This window comes from Sitophilus oryzae, unplaced genomic scaffold (genome assembly GCF_002938485.1).
Source record: "Sitophilus oryzae breed Bouriz unplaced genomic scaffold, Soryzae_2.0 scaffold_41_pilon_pilon, whole genome shotgun sequence".
Taxonomy (NCBI): domain Eukaryota; kingdom Metazoa; phylum Arthropoda; class Insecta; order Coleoptera; family Curculionidae; genus Sitophilus; species Sitophilus oryzae.
The window spans coordinates 6,208,116-6,227,542 of NW_022146996.1; the positions used below are offsets into that span (position 1 = coordinate 6,208,116).

Genomic DNA, 19,427 nt, shown 5'->3' on the forward strand with positions numbered 1-19,427 from the left:
ACCAGTTAAAATATTTGCGCTAATTTCTGGGATACCCTGTATAATACATAAGAATATTAATTGAGGTCTGCTCGAGTAAAATATTAATTTTCTTTTTTAATAGATTCATTAACTTATATTATTTCTGTTCTAATCATTAGCGTAACTAGCAATTTATCCTGGGTGGGCCTGGGGGGGGTGGTGGTCTGTGGTTTAACCCAGGGGGGGGCTAGGACTTTTGTTTTTTTAAAAATGAAAAATAATTTAATAACACACATTTTTTGAATGAAACGTTTACATGAATTTCTCTATGAATACATTTCATAGACTTGGTTTATCAAACCGTGTTCCCCTAGATTACTTAAATACCTACAAATTTTCTAAAAAAAATAAAAATTAACACATTTGTTGAACACAACAAAATAATATTAACTAGACAAAACTAGAAAACGTCATTTTTACTCCATCACAAGCAAATAAAAATTAATATGTAGCCAAGAGTCATAATTCAGGATTTCTCTGGGTGGTGCCCAGCAGTACCTGGGGGGGGGGGCACCCCCGTGCACCCCTGTAGTTACGCCAATGGTTCTAATTATTTATTTTTATTATTTAGGAATTGCTTTTGAAAATGGTGTTCAAGGAAATTTCTTTGGGGGAAGTCTAGATGGAGAAGACAAATTAAATGGTTCCGTTGTGGTAACACGTTTATCTGTGAAATAGTTTCTATCAAATCTTAAATAAATAATTCAACTTTTAGATTTGTGCACCACGATCGCACGTCACTTCCAAATTATCTTCAAGGTTGGACAAAGACTACATGAGAGGTTTCTGTATTTACGCAAGAAGCTCCAATTTTCGGGAATATGTGAATACAAATGTATTTAGAGGGTCATCATATACTGGTAAGGTAGATATGATAATTTACTGCTATTGGTTCTGTGAAGGTATAATACATTATGCTGAAGAAACTTGACTGATTTAATTTTTGCACCTAAGCAGACAAGGTAAAACGGCAAAATTTTCTAAAATACATAAAAACATTCTGTTCTTTAGCAAAATATATTATATTATATATTATACATTATATGTGTATTACATTCACTCACCGGTACCAAAACCGGGCACCTTTATTAAAAGTTTGACGTATTTTAATGTTGATATTTTAGTGAAAGTTTGAAACATCCTGTGGAATATATCAGGACATCAAGGACTTTAAAAATCATTTTATCATCTAGGTACATCCTTTCTCGATAGTTTGTTTTTTGGTTCATCTCAGTAGCTTTTTTTTTGTTGGAGATATTCGCTTTTGATGAAGACACTAAGGTTTTTTGTAATGTTTACCAGTCATGCCTTTGGTTTTGGTCATAGTCAACAGACCTAGTAAGTTCGTCTAGATCGTGTCGATTTGAAGTTCTCATACGAAGGCTCCTGGACGTCTAGTATATGAACTTGTCTCGAAGAAGCGACTGCACTGTACTTCGTGCACAGTGTACACCATTCTATATCCATTCCATGCAGGGGCGGATACAGGAATTTATTTTAGGGGGGGGGCCAAAATGAAAAGTAATGTAGAATATGCTTTTTAGGGCGCCATTTTTAACCCAAAAGCCTAATATTTAACACAATTTACAGATTTTAGGGGGGGCCCGGGCCCCATGGGCTCCCCCTCTGTATCCGCCTCTGATTCCATGTCCGTTGCGTATTTTTATTGTATTGACTCTATACGTAAGCTTCCGTTCCGTAACAATTCCATACTTTTTATTGTACAGGGTGGGTCAAATTCGACGCTTTTAAATGGAAACACCCTTTTATATAGGAGATAGACGAAAAATCATATCGGTGTCTGGAGCTCAATTTTCATCAAAAACATGATGGTGAAAACCGCACATCAATATCTGTGACCGTTTCGGAGTTACGGGGTGTTTTTCAAAAATGTGCATTTTTAACAAATCGCTGTAACTTTTTTTGCTATGGAAAATTTTGTATTTCTATGAAAACATTTCCAAAGCACCTTTTTACGTAGAATTTAATGGTTTAAGTATATTTTTTTTAAATTAATAATTTAAGAGTTATCAACAGAAAAAATGATTTTTTATTTGGGACACCCTCTATATTTTTAATTAACTGAAAAGAATTTAAAATTACCTTTCCAAAAATATAGCACACTTGATATTTTGTTATAATTCCCTTCGATATACAGAATTTTTAAAAGTTCGCCACTTTTAACTAGTAGGCTTTGGATCCCCTATTGATGATATGCCCTTAATGGAACTCGAAAACATATTTTTCCAGTAAGACGACGCACTGCCTCCGAACGCTGAAGTTATCTGCAAATTTTTGCAGCCAAATTCAAGAATAATTGAATAGCTAACCAAGATCCCAGCCGTTGGCCGTCGAGGCCGCCTGACTTAGTGCCCATGGATCTAATCCTATAGATATATTTGCGGAAGAATAAAGGTTCCTTATTCTTCCGTATTATCTAGACAAGAATTAGAAGTACTCAGCAGTTATGAGAGGGTATCTTTCACCCCTACTGAGTTAGTGAATTCCGCGAGAATTGTTCAAAAACTGCCTCGTCTGTCCATAGCAGAAGACGGTTGATATGTCGAACACCTGTAGGAAAATTTCATGTCTTGGTTTGCTATTTATTTTTATTGTTATTAGATATAGTTTAAATGTGTTGATGTTGGTTAAATATATTTTAAATTGTTATAAAATTCTGCATCTCTCATAGCAAATATTATTTTCGTTTTAATTGATGCTCACAGCTAGAATTTTTTTGCATTACATCCGAGCCGGTGCCGTTCAAAGCCTACTTATTTAAAGCGGACGAATTTTTATATACTCTTTATCTTGAACAGAAATCGAGCAAAATATCATGTGTGTTATATTTTTAGAAAGGTAATTTTAAATTCTTTTCAATAAGTTAAAAATATACAGGGTGTCCCATACAAAAAATCAAATTTTCTGTTGATAATTCTTAAATTATTAATTTTAAAAAAATTATACTTAAACCATTAAATTCTACGTAAAAAGATGTTTTGGAAATATTTTCATAAAAACACAAAATTTTCCATAGCAAAAAAGTTACAGCGATTTGTAAAAAATGCATATTTTTGAAAAATACCCCGTAACTCCGAAACGGTAACAGATATCGATATGTGGTTTTCACCATCATGTTTTTGACAAAAATTGAGCTCCAGACACCGATATTAATTTTCGTCTATGTCCTATAAAAAACGGTGTTTCCATTTAAAAGCGTCGAATTTGACCCACCCTGTTATTTTAAAAATGTGTATCTTTTAAAAAAGGTAATAGATTTAATTTAAAGGTGAAAGAATAAATAAATATCATCAATGTTAACAGAGCTGGTACAAATGTAAGTACTTGACAACGCTGTGTCCGTCCGCCAAAAAATGTATGGAAAAAAAGGATATGGAACGGAAGGAAACGGAACGGATAGTGTGTAGTAGTCATAAAAATCGGTTCACTAGAACACACTATAAATATAGAAATTTTAAAACATTTTCCGATGCACGTTATCAATCACATCGAAATTGACACTAAAGCCTATAAACCTGAGTAAATGAAATTTTAGCAAAAATGTTTAAATTTGTTGACTAAATTAAAATACCAAGCAGCTCTTCATTATACTTTATAAAACAAATGATTGTAACAGATATTTAATTTAGATTAAAGCTGCAAAAATTAGTTTAAACCGATTTTTATTATCGCCTTATTGGTCACATTGCGCCATGTTCAGCAATGTTGTTTTGTATTATTTGACAATTATCCTAGTGTCAGTCATTATTTTGTATAATATCGTGTTGTTGAAGTTTTGGGAGTCATTCTCGTTTTTTGCGGTTTTTCATAGTTTTTTTTTTAAATTGTACTTCTAATCACAAAAAAGTTCTTTTAAGAACTAAATTTTCAAGATTTTTTACTGCATTTTTTGAAATTGTTGATTGAAAATATGCCGAAGCGTCCTTTATTACCCTTGAATGCAGTCAGAGAAGTAAGATTAGCATATTATACCATTTTAAAGTTATTTCTACTTATTTCAATTTGTAGGGGGTAGCTGCTGCCTTAAAAAAGTTATATAAAAATTATATACTAAATATATTTATGTTGTTTGTCATTTTTAAATTAAGATTCATCTCATAAATCCATAACAATCTGGCAGCGCTGTCGCCATCGCTTATCACTCAAAGTTGATGACGTGCATCGGAAAATGTTTTAAAATTTCATTATTCTTTAACAAAGATATAATATTTTATGTAAACGGAAGGGAGACGGAAGGTAGCTCATACGGAAGGTATAGTAAGAATCAACCTTTATTCTCAATTTAAAGCAAGTATAGCGGATACAACTTCTGGACTTAAAACCATCTCTGCTAGACTAACTGCCCAACAGCCAACAGTCAATAATAATATGATTTTTCAATATCATAAACGCTATTTCATAAGTCTGTTGACTGTGACCAAAAGCAAAAGCAAAAGCAGGGTTTGAATTTTTACATTAAAAATTCAAAAAAATACTGGTGTCTTCTTCAAAAGCGAATATCTCCAAAAAAGATAAAGTTGAGAATTTTTATTTTTAATTTAGAAAGATTTAGAAAATGTGGTGGTAGAGATAAGAAGTAGGCTCGAATAAAATATACAGGGTGATCCGAATTGTAATAGGAAAACTTTGGCAGCATATTCTGGAGATAAAATAAGTAAAAAAGTTCGTATAACTTTATCAGCAAAATCAAACACTAAATTACCACAATACACCAAAACACTTTTATGCCGGATGCGCGTTTACCATGTTAGCATTATCAGCAGATGATTAAAACTCAGTTTTAATTATCTGCTGATTGTGATAGTGATAACATGGTTAGCGAAACGCGCGTCCAGTAGAAGTGTTTTGGTGTATTGTGGTAATTTAGTGTTTTATTTTGCTGTTGTAACATCAAAGGTTTCGACACCCAACCTTTGACCCAACTGTAATTTAAGTATAAATATACAGGATGGTCCGAACTGTATTCCGGCAACTTCGGCAGCATATTCTGGAGATAAAAATAAGTAAAAAAGTTCGTATAAATGTATGTACTAAAATGCTTAAATTCGGAGATATAGGGTGTAGAAGTTTCATTTTTATTTAGATTTTTTCCAAATAATTTCTGAAGTAACGTAAATATTTAGATGAAAATTAATGTCTGGGAGTTTTTTGACATGAGAAATTTGATTATGATGTCAATATAACTACTTGTAGGGGGCGCCACCTACATGCACTACGTGTTTTGGTGTATTGTGGTGATTTAGTGTTTTTATTTTGCTATTTTTATCTGCTAACTAATGTCGATATTTGGATAAAATTTGGTTTCGTCGAATTGGATTTATCGTCATTATTTTCAAGAAAAAATTATGATTATTAAAAAAAAAGTTCCCAAATGTTTCATTTCAGCCAAATAACTATGTAGTTAATTCATCATTCATACGGGGCGAAAAGTTACCTACTACTCTTCAAAACAGTTTAAAGATATGAAAATGGTGCCCCCTGGCCCCCTACAAGTAGAAGTCATATTGACATCAAAATCAAATTTCTCATGTCAATTTTCATCCAAATATAGGCATTATTGTTTATATAGGCATAAGTTATTTTGAAAAAATTGAAATAAAAATGAAACTTTTACATCCTGTAGAATATGCTGCCGAAGTTTCCCGAATACAATACGGACCACCCTGTATTTTTTATTATTTACAGATATTTCGTGTTGCGACAGTGAAAATAATAACTTTTACAATTATGGCTTTGCAATGGGCGGATTTGACGTTTCTTTTTACAGTAAAGAGGTAATTAGCATTAAGAGCTTTTTGTTTCTATACCGGGTGCGTCTCAAAAGTGGTTCACCCCTATAACTCTTTTATATTTTTTTTGAGTGAAAAAACATATTTGGTATGTTTGGTTTGGTTTGGTTTCAGTTTTTTTACTTCGAGACTAGTCCGTTTTTTATCGCCCTCGGGCTCGCTTCTGTTTATGGTATCAACAGTTATCCAGGTCGCTTTTCTTTTCTCTCAGTATTTTTTCCACATACCTTGATATGCGGTTCCAGTTTTCTGGGCTCTGATGCATTTTTTGGATGATGTTATCAGGGGATAGTTGTCCTTCAATTTCTTCCTCGATATTCCTTCTGTATACGCTACACCTGTTGCATGTAAAAAAGGTATGCTCTGCGTCGTCATCACCTTCGCAGTAAAGGCATACTGGCATACTCATTTGGTATGTTAGTGTATGACATTGTCATATACTGTTTGTATATGTGTAACTTATGACATTTTTGCGTATCGTTAATTTGGAATTATAACATGCGGTTCATAACAAAAATTTGACTCGAAATACCAAGTGTGTGGTATCAAATTATTCTTAAAAAAATGCTTTTTTCCAAATATGCGAATGAGTCACCCTCTTTCCATTTGAGAAAATTGAGATAGGATTAAAAATACTATTTGGACATCTTTTAAAAGCCAGGATAGGACACTTAAAAGATTAGACGATCAAATCTATTTTTCCAAGGCTCCTTGATTAAAAATTAGTGTTTTTAACATTTCCACTCCAGATTGAAATTTAAAATACGATTTTTTATTAAGCGAGAATGCCAAATGTTGACATGATATGGCATTCTATTCAGAATGTCATTTTCTATCGAAAAAAGTAAAAATATACCGGGGGTGCCATTTAAAAATCTAAAGTTGTAGTCATTTCCGGTGAAACAGGAAGCGACCAAAAACAATTAAACACGCCAATCAATCCTAATTAATGTCATATACTAACATACTAAATCTCGTTTTTTTATCTGATAAAATAAAAAAGTTATAGGGGGTGAGCCAGCACTTTTGAGACGCGCCCGGTATAGGGTGATTCATGGCGATGGTAGGTTAGACGCTTAGATTAAGAAATGTATGGAGCACCGTTGATTGAGCCCTCAGAGTAAGATTGAGCCACCTGCCCAATTCATCTAAATTATTCTCAGCGTTACAATATGGTCGCTTCATTTGGAAAGTAGTAGCATCTTTGTCATTGAAATGTAACAACTGAAATATTGTCACATATTGTTGGAAACTACAAATAAAAAACGCCAACGGGAATTTTATTTTGTCATATTTAAAGTATTATATTTTTTTATTTTTCGCTCTACTTTTATGATTTTTTTGGCAAACTGTGTATAAATATATCTACTTTAATTGCTAAACTCAGCTTTTTTTATAAACTTTTGTATTAGGCCTATTATACAAGGTTAATCGAAGAGTTGTTTTTACCTCAATTTTAAAACACCCTGTGCAATAATGTCGTTAGTAAAGTTTCCTAAAAAAGTATTTTTCAGCCAAAATCATGGTTAATTTTTAAGAGCGAAATGATCTTGCTACCGACAATTTGCACTTTTTTCAATTATAATTATTACTTATTATTGTTATTTTTTAGTTTAACGAAGTGGGATTGGTGACTATTGTCGTAATGTCATATTAAATTACATTTTGTATACCTACGATTGAATATGTTTAACTAACTTAGTCAATACATATTACATTTTTTACCAAATATATCATGGTGAATTCACACAAGTTTTGTGAATATGTCTAGAAGTCTAGAGACATGCAATTTTACTACAATTTTTAAACTCACAAAACTCATTGTGAAAATAATATCGTTCAGTAATAATCATTTAATATTAATAAACTGTTTTGCAAAATTACATTTTTTGTGAAACTATGCAAAAATATCTTATTTTTACAAGTTTCTTATTGAAAATACTCTAAAGCAGGGCGCCCATTGAATCGGATCGGATCGGATCGGCACGGAACAGTCCTGTCGGAATGATTTGAAATACGTAGAAATAGATTGACATCCGCGCACTGCTTCAGTCCCGCTCGGCAACGCCCATCGGTTGGCTTCGGAATCTTTCGTCTTAGTCTTTTTTGGTAGAGAGGGCAAAAAATTCCGAAGGTCCGATCAGTTTTCTCGTTGTGTTTGATGTAAACAGCGTGTACTACCTTGTAGTTGATTATTTTGTGTGCTATTTATTGTTTACAATGGATGAAGAACTTTTAATTGATATTGTTAGAGAATATCCATACCTCTATAATCCAGCTAGTAAATATTATCATGACAGTTCACGAAAGGAAAATGCTTGGGAAGAAAGAGGAAAAATTCTTCATTGCACATGTTTATTATACGTTAGATTATTATATTATTAACATAAATAACATTAGTAGTTGCGGGAGAATTTTGTGTGTCAAAATTCTGCTTTCATGCATATCACAGTATATTTCTTGATAAATACTTTAACGTTGCCAAGGTACAGAACCTCGAGGAGAAATGAAAAACTCTTTAAATGTTTCTCGAACTGCATGTGCTTCTCTTTGCAAATTGCCACCAGACCAAATTGTTACATCTCCACAATATTCCTATCCTTCTGATTCAAAACTACCAAGAAGATATGAACACTATGAACAACCACGGATGTCACATTTTCAAAACCTATATTTTTTTTTTGTTAGAATCTAAAGTTTATTTGTATGAAGGCAGTATCTAAATTAGTTTTAGTGTTGTAATGTTTTTGTTTTTCGGTAAATTAAAATAAATAAATATAGTTGCACTTACTTCAGTGTTACTGCTAAACGTTCTTCAGGAGAAATTGCTTTTCGAAAATTAGTATCTTGTCGTTTTAAAGGTTATATCTTAACCAATTCAATTTTTTTTCTTGCAACGGTCTAAAATATTTGAAAAATTTCTGATCATCTCTTAATAAATCAGGAAACAGGTTCACAAACTCTCCAAATAGGTACATCTCGTTTGAGGTTAATTTCGGCGTGGACCCAAAATCTCCTATTTTGTTTCTCTATCTCAAGGCATGCCAACGCGATCATATCATCTTCGTCGGAAGATGAAGAGCTCATATTTTAGAAATTATTAAGTATTGTTTATAAAATTCTAATCCGAACTAACTAAAATAAACTACACGCCATAAAAATTATATTTCGACTGATAAACTGAAGCATACCGATTTGGTGAGTGGATGTTGGACGTTTCCGGACTGAGCGATGCCGTGCCGATCCGATCCGATCCGATCCGATCCGATCCGATCCGATCCGATCCGATTCAATGGGCTCCCCGCTTAATGTATCAATATTTTTTTTTGTAAAATTACTTATATTTTTTAGTGCAGAGTACCTACAAATAGACCACCAAAAGAAAGGTCTCTAAGCTCACAAATTCTGCTGCAGCCCGTGTAGGGGCGTTACATGTCCTTATATTCTTTAGTCATTGGGATACCCTCTATTTGTAAATTATAAAACTCGTATTTTTATTAAGATTTTCATATTTCTTTAAATTAAGCACATTTTACATTTTTCAGGGAACATCTCAGATGTTTATTGGCGCACCAGGAGCGAAATCATTTACAGGTATTAATATTATATAAGTTTATATATTGTATGTTGTATATATACCGGGTGGTGCATCGTCGTTGGGAACATAGGAAATCCCATGCAAATTTTGTTCAACTGTTCAAATATTGGCTCCCCTATTGATTTTACAGCAAAGTCGTAAATACATTTTTTAAAGGTTTATGTATGGTAAATACACATGTCAAATTTGAACAATTTTGGACCAGCCGATTTTGAGTAATTTAAAAAAATTGCATCTATTTTTAAATTAAAACCGACCGGGTAACAATCAAACACCAGTCAAAATCTGACATACCTTAGGTTTATAAGCTATGATTTTGTCATTGTTAAAAGTAATATTTCAATATTCGGGAGAAATAAACCGAAACACGTCAGATACACTGTCTAAGCTATTTCCAGTGTAGTACCATTTTATCATGTTCACTTTTTCTTTATGTGTATAACAATAAATTATTACTAGTACTGAATATTAAAATTTTATTAAAATTAAGTTACGTTTGAAAATGATGTTAAATAGCATAAACAACAAGAACAAAACACTAATATACAGGGTGGTCCGAACTGTAGTCCCGAAACTTCAGCAGTATATTCTGCAGATAAAAATAAGTAAAAAAAGTTTATATAAATGTATGTCCTAAAATGCTTAGTTTTGGAGATACAGGGTGTAGAAATTTCATTTTTATTTCGATGTTTTCCAAATAATTTATGAAGTAACGTCAATATTTGGATGAAAATTGGTGTCTGGGAGATTTTTTTGACATGAGAAATTTGATTTTGATGTCAATATGACTCCTATTTGAGGAGGCGCCACCTACTTTTTAGGAGGCGCCACCTACTTTTAACTGTTAATCCGTACCTGTATAAAACTACTGAGTAAAAAAATATACATTTACGACGTTTTTTACGTAAAAAAAGTCTCTTGGTAAAAATCGCTACGAGCAACCGTTCTCAAGATATTTAGAACGGAAATAATCAATACATGTCATTATTGACAAAAAATAAACCCGTTGAGTAGATAGTTTTTTGACTGATATAATTGCCTGAAATTTTTATTTTTATAAATTAATCATAAATTTTTCTGCGAAAAAATGATAATAAAACAGTTACTGTTGAATTTTTGGTACAAAAACATTTTAAATTTATTATTTTAGTCTAATAACTATTTACTCAACACGTTTAATTTATGTCAATGATGACAGGTATGCATTTCGATTCCAAATATCTCGAGAACCATTACTCATAGCGATTTTCACCAAGAGACCTTTTTTACCTAAAAAACGTCGTAAATGTATATTATTTTATTTAGTAGTTTTATACAGGTACGGACGAAAAGTTATTACTCTTCAAAACAGTTAAAACACATGTAGGTGACGCCCCCTACAAATAGGAGTCATATTGACATCAAAATCAAATTTCTCATGTCAAAAAACTTCCAGACACCAATTTTCATTCAAATATTGATGTTACTTCAGAAATTATTTGGAAAAAATCGAAATAAAAATGAAACTTCTACACCCTGTATTTCGGAGATACTACTAAGCATTTTAGAACATACATTTAGACGAACTTTTTTACTTATTTTTTTTCTGCAGAATACGCTGCCGAAGTTTCCGGAATACAGTTCGGACCACCCTGTATAATACCATCATCAAGAGTATTACCACGTACAGCTGTGAAGTGTGGCCAATTAAGGAAACAACAAAACGAATGCTGGAAGCTACAGAGATGGATTTTTGGAGAAGATCAGCAGGCAAAGCAAGACTCGAGCGAATAACTTATGAACGCATAAGGGAGATTATGGAAGTTAAACATACAGTAGTGGACGAGATAAAGAACAGTCAACTCATACGGGTATGTCCAAAGAATGGCAGAGGTAAGAATCTCAAAGCAAATTACAACCTGGAAACCTGCAGGAAGAAGAAAACCGGGTAGACCGAGAAGAAGCTGGCAGGAAGGGATTGACACGTTTATGGAGGAAAGATCTCTCGGAGACAGTGCATGGAGAGACAGACAGGCATGGAGAGATGGCATCGGAAGACGTAGAACGTTTTAAACCGATTAATATACTATATGTATATATTGAAAATGATGTTGACAACTTAAGGCATGTCGGTTTTTGACTGGTGTTTGATTATTACCTGTTCAGTTTTAATTTAAAAATCAATTCAATTTTTTTCAAATTACCTAAAATCCGCTTGTCCAAAATTGTTCAAATTTGGCACGTATGTTTACTAAAACGTAAACCTTAAACAATCTATTTACGACTTCGCTATAAAATCAATACAGGAGCCAGTATCTGAACAGTTCAAAATTTGCATGGGATTTCCAGCGACGATGCACCACCCGGTATACCGAGTGCGTCTCAAAAGTGGCTCACCCCTATAACTTTTTCATTTTTTCAGATAAAAAAACGAGATTTGGTACGTTTGTATATGACAAAAATTAGGATTGATTGACGTATTCAATTGTTTTTGGTCACTTCCTGTTTCACCGGAAGTGACTACAACTTTTGATTTTAAATGGCACCCTCGGTATTTTTTTACTTTATTCAATAGAAAATATCACTCTGAGTAGAATGACATATCATATGTCAACTTTTGACGTTTTCGCATATGGTTTATTTGAAATTATAACTTGCGGCTCGTAACGAAAATTTGACTCGCAATACCAAGTGTGTGGTAGATATCAAATTAGTCGTAAAAAATGCTTTTTCCAAATATGCTGATGAGCCACCCTAGTTCCATTTGAAAAAATTGAGATATGTATAGATATATATATATATATATATATATATATATATATATATGATATATATATATATATATATATATATATATATATATATATATATATATATATATATATATATATATATATATATATATAATATATATATATATATATATATATATATACTATATATATATATATATATATATATATATATATATATATATGTCTATATATATATATATATATATATATATATATATATATATATATATATATATATATATACACACAAAGATGGCGGAAAAATGTGAAAAATAATGTTTTTATTTCTTATCTTGAAAACGAAAAAAGATAGACTAATAAAATTTTATGGAAGCATTACTGTTATGAAAACACATTTTCTGGTAATTTTTTCACTTTTTTAAAATGAGTGGAAGGGGTTGAAATAAACTACCCCTATCATTCTTGTTAACGAAATTTAAAGAAAAATCTTATCAAACACATGCAAAAAAATTAATTTGGATAGTTTAGTTTGTTTAGAAACTTTTTTATCTCTTCTATTTTTTGATAAAACTCACCGATTTGAAATTAAAAAATAAAATGTAAAGCATTACATGTCAGGACAAATAACATTTTCTTATAAAGAATCTAGTGGGCTGCTGTAATTTTTTAGGAAAAAATCTAGTCGGCCGCTGTTACTTTTTAAGATGTTCCTAATATTATTTTATTTGACATTACTCTACTGCAATACGTTATTATCTAGATGATTATTATTATCGTTATTATCACTAGATTCTTAATCTAAAAATGTTTTTTGTCCTGACATGTAATGCTTTACATTTTATTTTTTAATTTCCAATCGGTGAGTTTTATCAAAAAAACACAAGAGGTAAAAAAGTTTCTAAACAAACTGAACTATCCAAATTAAAGCATTTGCATGTGTTTGATAGGATTTTTCTTTAAATTTCGTTAACAAGAATGACAGGGGTGGTTTATTTCAACCCCTTCCACTCATTTTAAAAAAGTAAAAATATTACCTGAAAGTGTGTTTTCATAACAGTAATGCTTCCATAAAATTTCATTAGTCTATCTCTTTTCGTTTTCAAGATAAAAAATAAAAACATTATTTTTCCGCCATCTTTGTACCGCGATATCTCCCTAATGGTTGACTTTTGACCCAACGTTTATAAAGCACTACCCTTTATTTTGAACAAGGAATCACCCCCTAAAGTTTTTCGCATTTGTTTTGAAATACCCTGTATATAATAATAAATCATAATAAATCATAATAATAATAACATCAAATCTATTTTTCCAAGACTCCTTGATTAAGAATTAGTGTTTTTAATATAGCCATGGCACTCTAGATAGAATTTTAGAATACTATTTTTTATTAAGCGAGAATGTCAAAAGTTGACATATGATATGCCATTCTTTTCAGAATGTGACTTTCTATTGAATAAAGTAAAAAAAATAACGGGGATGCCATTTAAAAATCAAAAGTTGTAGTCATTTACGCTGAAATAGGAAGTGACCAAAATCAATTGAATACGTCAGTCAATCCTAATTTATGTCATATACAAACGTACCAAATCTCGTTTTTTTATCTGAAAAAATAAAAAAGTTATAGGGGGTGAGCCACTTTTGAGACGCACCACGCATATTACATAACACCAAAAATTTGACCAGAAATTGTCTACGGGGAACGTCTATCTACAATTTTACAAGTAGGAGTTGTAAATTAAATTTTGACATATCGTATTACACCTATTTTTAGAATTATTATAATTCCTATTTTGATTAAAAATTTTTATAAGATTAAACTTTGTTGAAGCTTTTATACTAGTTACTTGATGATGACGCATTACTGAAATAAGGGTTAAATTAATATTTAATATTATTCTTTTAGGCATTACAGCGGTATATGCATTAAATCAGAACCCATTGGCCGTATTAATGCCCAATATAAAATTACTAAATGCCGGAGATGCGTGTTCATATTTTGGTGAGTAAAATCTTTAGCAAAAGTCTCCAGCTATTTCAATAAATCTAGTTAAACGTGCTACTTTATCTACCTTATGAGCTTTCTAAAATACACTGTATACTTATTTTCATTAATAAGGTTAAAAAAATCATTATTTGCTTTTTTTTAACATTAATCAATCTACTATAAAAAAGTGTTATTATTTTATTTAATTTAATTTAACCAGATAATTTTGTTTTCCATCGTGTTATCCATATTAAAAAAAAACAAAGATTATGGGCTAGAAAGCGGCTTAACAGAAAAAACCGGCCTGTTGTGTGGTTAGCTTACCCAACAAGGTTTAGCAGTTTCTGTTGTGCAAAAAGGTTTTTTTTCTTCAAAATCTGTTTATTTTTCATTTTATAGAATATAATTAATTTCTCTTGGTTAAGTATATTCTTAACAATAAATATAATTTGTTTAGGATATTCTGTAGCAACAATAAATCCCATGCCAAACAGCCTTGCAATTTGGTATTTGGCCGGCGAACCCAGAGGTAATGATTTAAAAGGAAAGGTAAGGTTTATGTTTATTTTATTTATTTACACATTTTTCTTCTTAGAAATATTTGATATTGTATTAAGTTTCAAATAATTTTAGGTATGTCAAAAAATTTGAGTTATGCAAACAATTGATGGTATGCAAACAATTGTAGTAGCACAGAGTATAGCCCAGAGCCTATACAGGCCGAGGTTCAACAAATTAGAGACAAGCTGGCATGGAGCTTCATTTTGTAGATCTTTAAACATCCTGAAACCCCAGCGATGAAGCGTTGAGCCCGTCACCTCAAAACCACCCATACAAGGGGTAATAATGGTCCTTTTTTACTTTTTCTTCAATAACTCTAAAACTACGAATTTTAGGAAAAAAAGTCACGAGTAAAAAATTGAAGAGAAGAAAATTTCCTACCGCATAGGTAAAGAACCAAAATGTTTAGAATTTCAGTGGCGCAGGTGCGAATTCTTTAATTTAGGAGGATTGTTTTAATAACCCACCATTCTGTGTTTAACTTCAAATGAGAGCATTTTTGAGATAAGTCTCGAAACCAAAAAATTTATTAGGATACAAGTTCCTATAAAAACGATCTTTTTGATAAAGGTAAGTTACCAGTGGCGGAGATAATTTTTTTAAATGTGCGTTTTTTACATTTTAAAAACATTGAATAAGAAAAATTGCAGTTTTACAAATAATTTCCCATGAAATAGGTATATTGAAAAATTTAATTATTATTAATAACAAAATAAGAAATTATTTATATTAATAACAAAATAAGAAAAACCTTAGCTCAAAAATAGGATAAGTTATCTTAAGGATAGTCCTCATTCACTTCCACATTTGTTGGGTTCTTACATGTAATGCCATTGCATTGACCATATGCCATAGTGCAGGTGAGTCCCATTCGCTTGCATGTACATGCTTTTTTACATCCTTCCGAAGAGCAATTGCAAAAAAAATTCTCTAAAATCTATGTAGGAGCAATGGGCTGGTCTGAATGTATTGGATTCATCTCTCGATTTTTCAGATTCCAACCCGAATCTTGCGGTGGTAAATTGTTATTTAACCAAGACTTGCAAGTCAAAAATAAGAATTTAGTTTAACATTTGAATGCAATATAAATTTAACTTACCTGATAAAAAACTCTTAAGTCCATGATATTTCGCACTATTGGAGGTAGGTGTTAATGATGCCAAGTTGAAGTTGGTATTAAGACTTCTTTTAGCTACGTACTGTTGATAAAGCATATATCTGGCACTATCCAAATCTACTTTTTTTGTCGAGTTTTTAACATATGCTGCTATAAAAAACTGAGATGTAGCTTCTTCTAACTTCTCCTTTGTAGCATCGGGATTATAAAATTCTTTGTTGTTCACTAAATTAATCTTCCCTTTATTGAACACAGCAGACGTTGTGTCACAACCAGATATAGCGTGGACACTAAGAATCACATTCTTCAGATCCCCCAATTTTTGTTGTAAGGCCGATATGTCGATTGTTTTATTTGGTTTTGACACCTTTCCCGGACGAATCATAAACAGTCTCTTGTGGCAATAATGAATCAGTAACACTATAATGTCCGTATCTTCGCTAACTACTGCTACGGTAAAATGTCACTTATTGCGATCGCTGTAGTTACAATAAGAGTATCGGCATCACCATCAGCGAATTTAACATTGATTCCATTTTCCAACAATACTTTTCCGAGCGCACGAATGAAGTTGCTTTTGTTGGGGTTGTTTGACAAAATATCTGCTTTTGGTACTTTCACTGCAGATAAATTCGAGAAAGATACAATTGGTACCGTTTTTTTACCTGCAGATCTGCGATTCTGCCCCACAATTTTGGTTTGTATCTCTTCATAGCCATCAAAAACAACTGACATTTTTACCATAGTGATATGTTATATAATTATAGTATTGAGGAAACAGATCTGAAAATATCGCAGGGTACAGGCTTGGTTAAATAACAATTTACCACCGCAAGATTGGTGTTGGAATCTGAATAATCGAGAGCTGAATCCAATATATTCAGATCAGCCCATTGCTCATACATGGGTTTTAGAGAAAATTTTTTGTAAAGGCTGTAAAAAGCATGTACATGTAAGCGAATGTGACTCACCTTGTGGACAACAAATGTGGAAGTGAATGAGGACTATCCTTAAGACAAGTTATCCTATTTTTGAGCTAAGGTTTTTCTTATTTTGTTATTAAACGTGTAAATTTTTCAATATACCTATTTCATGGGAAATTATTTGTAAAATTGCAATTTTTCTTATTCAATGTTTTTAAAATGTAAAAAACGCACATTTAAAAAAATTATCTCCGCCACTGGTAACTTACCTTTATTATTAAAAAAGATATTTTTTATAGGAACGTGTATCCTAATAAATTTTTTGGTCTCCAGATTTATCTCAAAAATGCTTTCATTTGAAGTTAAACACAGAATGGTGGGTTATTAAAACAATCCTCCTAAATTAAAGAATTCGCACCTGCGCCACTGAAATTCTAAAAATTTTGGTTCTTTACCTATGTGGTAGGAAATTTTCTTCTCTTCAATTTTTTACTCGTGACTTTTTTTCCTAAAATTCGTAGTTTCAGAGTTATTGAAGAAAAAGTAAAAAAAGGGCCATTTTTACCCCTTTTATGGGTGGTTTTGGGGTGACGGGCTCAACGGTTCATCGCTGGGGTTTCAGGATGTTTAAAAATCTACAAAATGAAGCTTCATGCAAAATTGCAGCTTGTCTCTAATTTGTTGAAGGTCACCCATGTAAAACGATGTATCGGCCCTGAGCTAGTATAGTCAAGTAATACGTACAGTTGCACGTTGCAATGAAATATTTTACATATAGTTCATATCAAATAAACTTTTAGTCACGTGATTAAGCTTGATCGGCACAGCGTTGCCCACTTTTACATATTTTCTTTTAATCAAGATGTTTTAGGAAACAAAAATAAAATAATTATAAATATATAAACAGTTATTATTTACATCATCAAAACTCATCTTCTTAACAGCACTTAAGGAACATAAAGGGCCATTACTACCGCTTTCCCGTTCAAAATATTCTGATAAAGTTGCAATGAGTTTTTTACGACTATTAAGCTAACCTTGTACACTTCACACTAAAAGATGTTCTATAAAGAACATTGTTCGACTGCAAGATCTGCTAGCAAACATTTTTAAGCTTAAAATGTCACAACACTATTTATTTAAACCAAAAACTCGTAATACAAAATTAAAGTGTCAAAACGAATGACAATGTAAGGAAATAAATAAATAAATGCGGCAACTTGACATTTTTTACAGCAGAGCTACCACCTGAAATCCCAGCGAGAAATTTAAATTCCAGTTAGTCAGCCCAACGCCGAATATGTCCATGGTTGCCAACAAGGAACTTAAAAATCGCGCTCTCATTACGCAACTAAAAGTTTAATTGATATCAAATGTATCAATACATCAAATAGTTTATTTTTACACTCAAAAAGTGCATCCTAATTATTACGGTGTTTTTTGTGTTGTGAATATTCTCAGTTTTGGTGTCAATTTTGTCAAATAATAAAAACTTTGTATATTTCAGGCCACGTTATTCAGTTACAACGGAAGAAGTACAACGAATATGTTGATCATAAAAAACTTCTATGGTGAAGAAGTTGGATCTTATTTTGGAGCGTCTGTCTTAGGATTAGATGTCAGTGGAGATGGTTTCGTAGATATTTTCGTTTCTGCTCCAATGAGTAAAGGCCAGTCTTGGAATGAAGGAGCAGTTTACTTTTATAAAGGAATAAAAAAATCCACTGATTTTGTAAGTTTTGCGACATTGGTAATTAGTGGAGTGCTTTAAGCCCTTATCGGATACAAATCTCGGAATTCATTTACTGTGAACGAATGTTTATAAAACTTTTTGCATTGTATTGTTAATAAGATATATTACAAAGTTTACCCATTTAAATTCGTTGCTTTCACTTTAATATTTAAATAAACACACATATACAAATGCATACATACAAGATGGCTCGGTGTTCCGAAAAAGCTCTGTATCAGGATTCCTATTTGAGATTTTCACTCCAAACCTTTTTCAAAATATGTGTTTAACGGTAGATCATATTTCAAAAATATTTTTTTAGATATACAGGGTGAGTCAAATATATGTTTACACTTAAGTTTTAGTTTTTCAAATGAAATGCTTTATATTTGTTTAGTTCAGTAAATTTGCTATAAAATTCCGGTTCCAAAAATACTTTAATACCATAGAGTATACTGAGTGGTTTTTGCATTATGACCACGATGTCCAGGAACCTTCGTATGAGAACTTAAACCTGTTGTAAGTTTATCGCTAAGAAACCGTTGTTTGCCAGCTTTTCAAATTTATAATAAATTGCAACTAAGGAACGTACATATTAACTAACGGACTATAAGAAGAAGGCTAAATGAAGCAAATCTTATGTCAAGAAGACCTGCTTCGTAATCAGAACTTACTAGATCTGTTGACTAGGACCGAAAGCAAAGGCATGGTCTTAATGTAAAAATTACGAAAAAATGTTAGCGTCTTCTTCAAAAGTGAATATCTCCAACAAAAATAAAGTAATGAGATGAACTAAAAGACAAACTATCGAGAAAGGATGTACCTAGATAATAAAATGAATTTCAAATTTCTTTCTGTTTTAACATATTCCAGAGGGTGTTTCAAACTTTCTCCAAAATATCAACATTTTGTTTTCCCTCGTATAATTAAACAGATAGGGAGT

General features: G+C 31.7%; 2 protein-coding genes across 3 annotated transcripts in view; both read left to right on the forward strand.

Moving 5' to 3' along the window:
* Window positions 1-19,427, forward strand: part of LOC115885743 (glycogen-binding subunit 76A-like) — a 426,966-nt gene that overhangs the window by 366,537 nt on the left and 41,002 nt on the right. The window lies entirely within an intron of this gene.
* The window catches only part of LOC115885742 (integrin alpha-PS5-like), a 43,246-nt gene that overhangs the window by 12,543 nt on the left and 11,276 nt on the right, over window positions 1-19,427 (forward strand). Inside the window, exons 3-9 of one of the 2 annotated variants that reach the window (XM_030904749.1) lie at window positions 593-675; window positions 737-881; window positions 5,728-5,816; window positions 9,377-9,425; window positions 14,071-14,166; window positions 14,609-14,700; window positions 18,260-18,484. In XM_030904749.1, the coding sequence (XP_030760609.1) occupies window positions 593-675; window positions 737-881; window positions 5,728-5,816; window positions 9,377-9,425; window positions 14,071-14,166; window positions 14,609-14,700; window positions 18,260-18,484 (779 nt within the window). The remainder of the gene's footprint in view (window positions 1-592; window positions 676-736; window positions 882-5,727; window positions 5,817-9,376; window positions 9,426-14,070; window positions 14,167-14,608; window positions 14,701-18,259; window positions 18,485-19,427) is intronic. The other variant, XM_030904750.1, reaches the window with a different exon arrangement.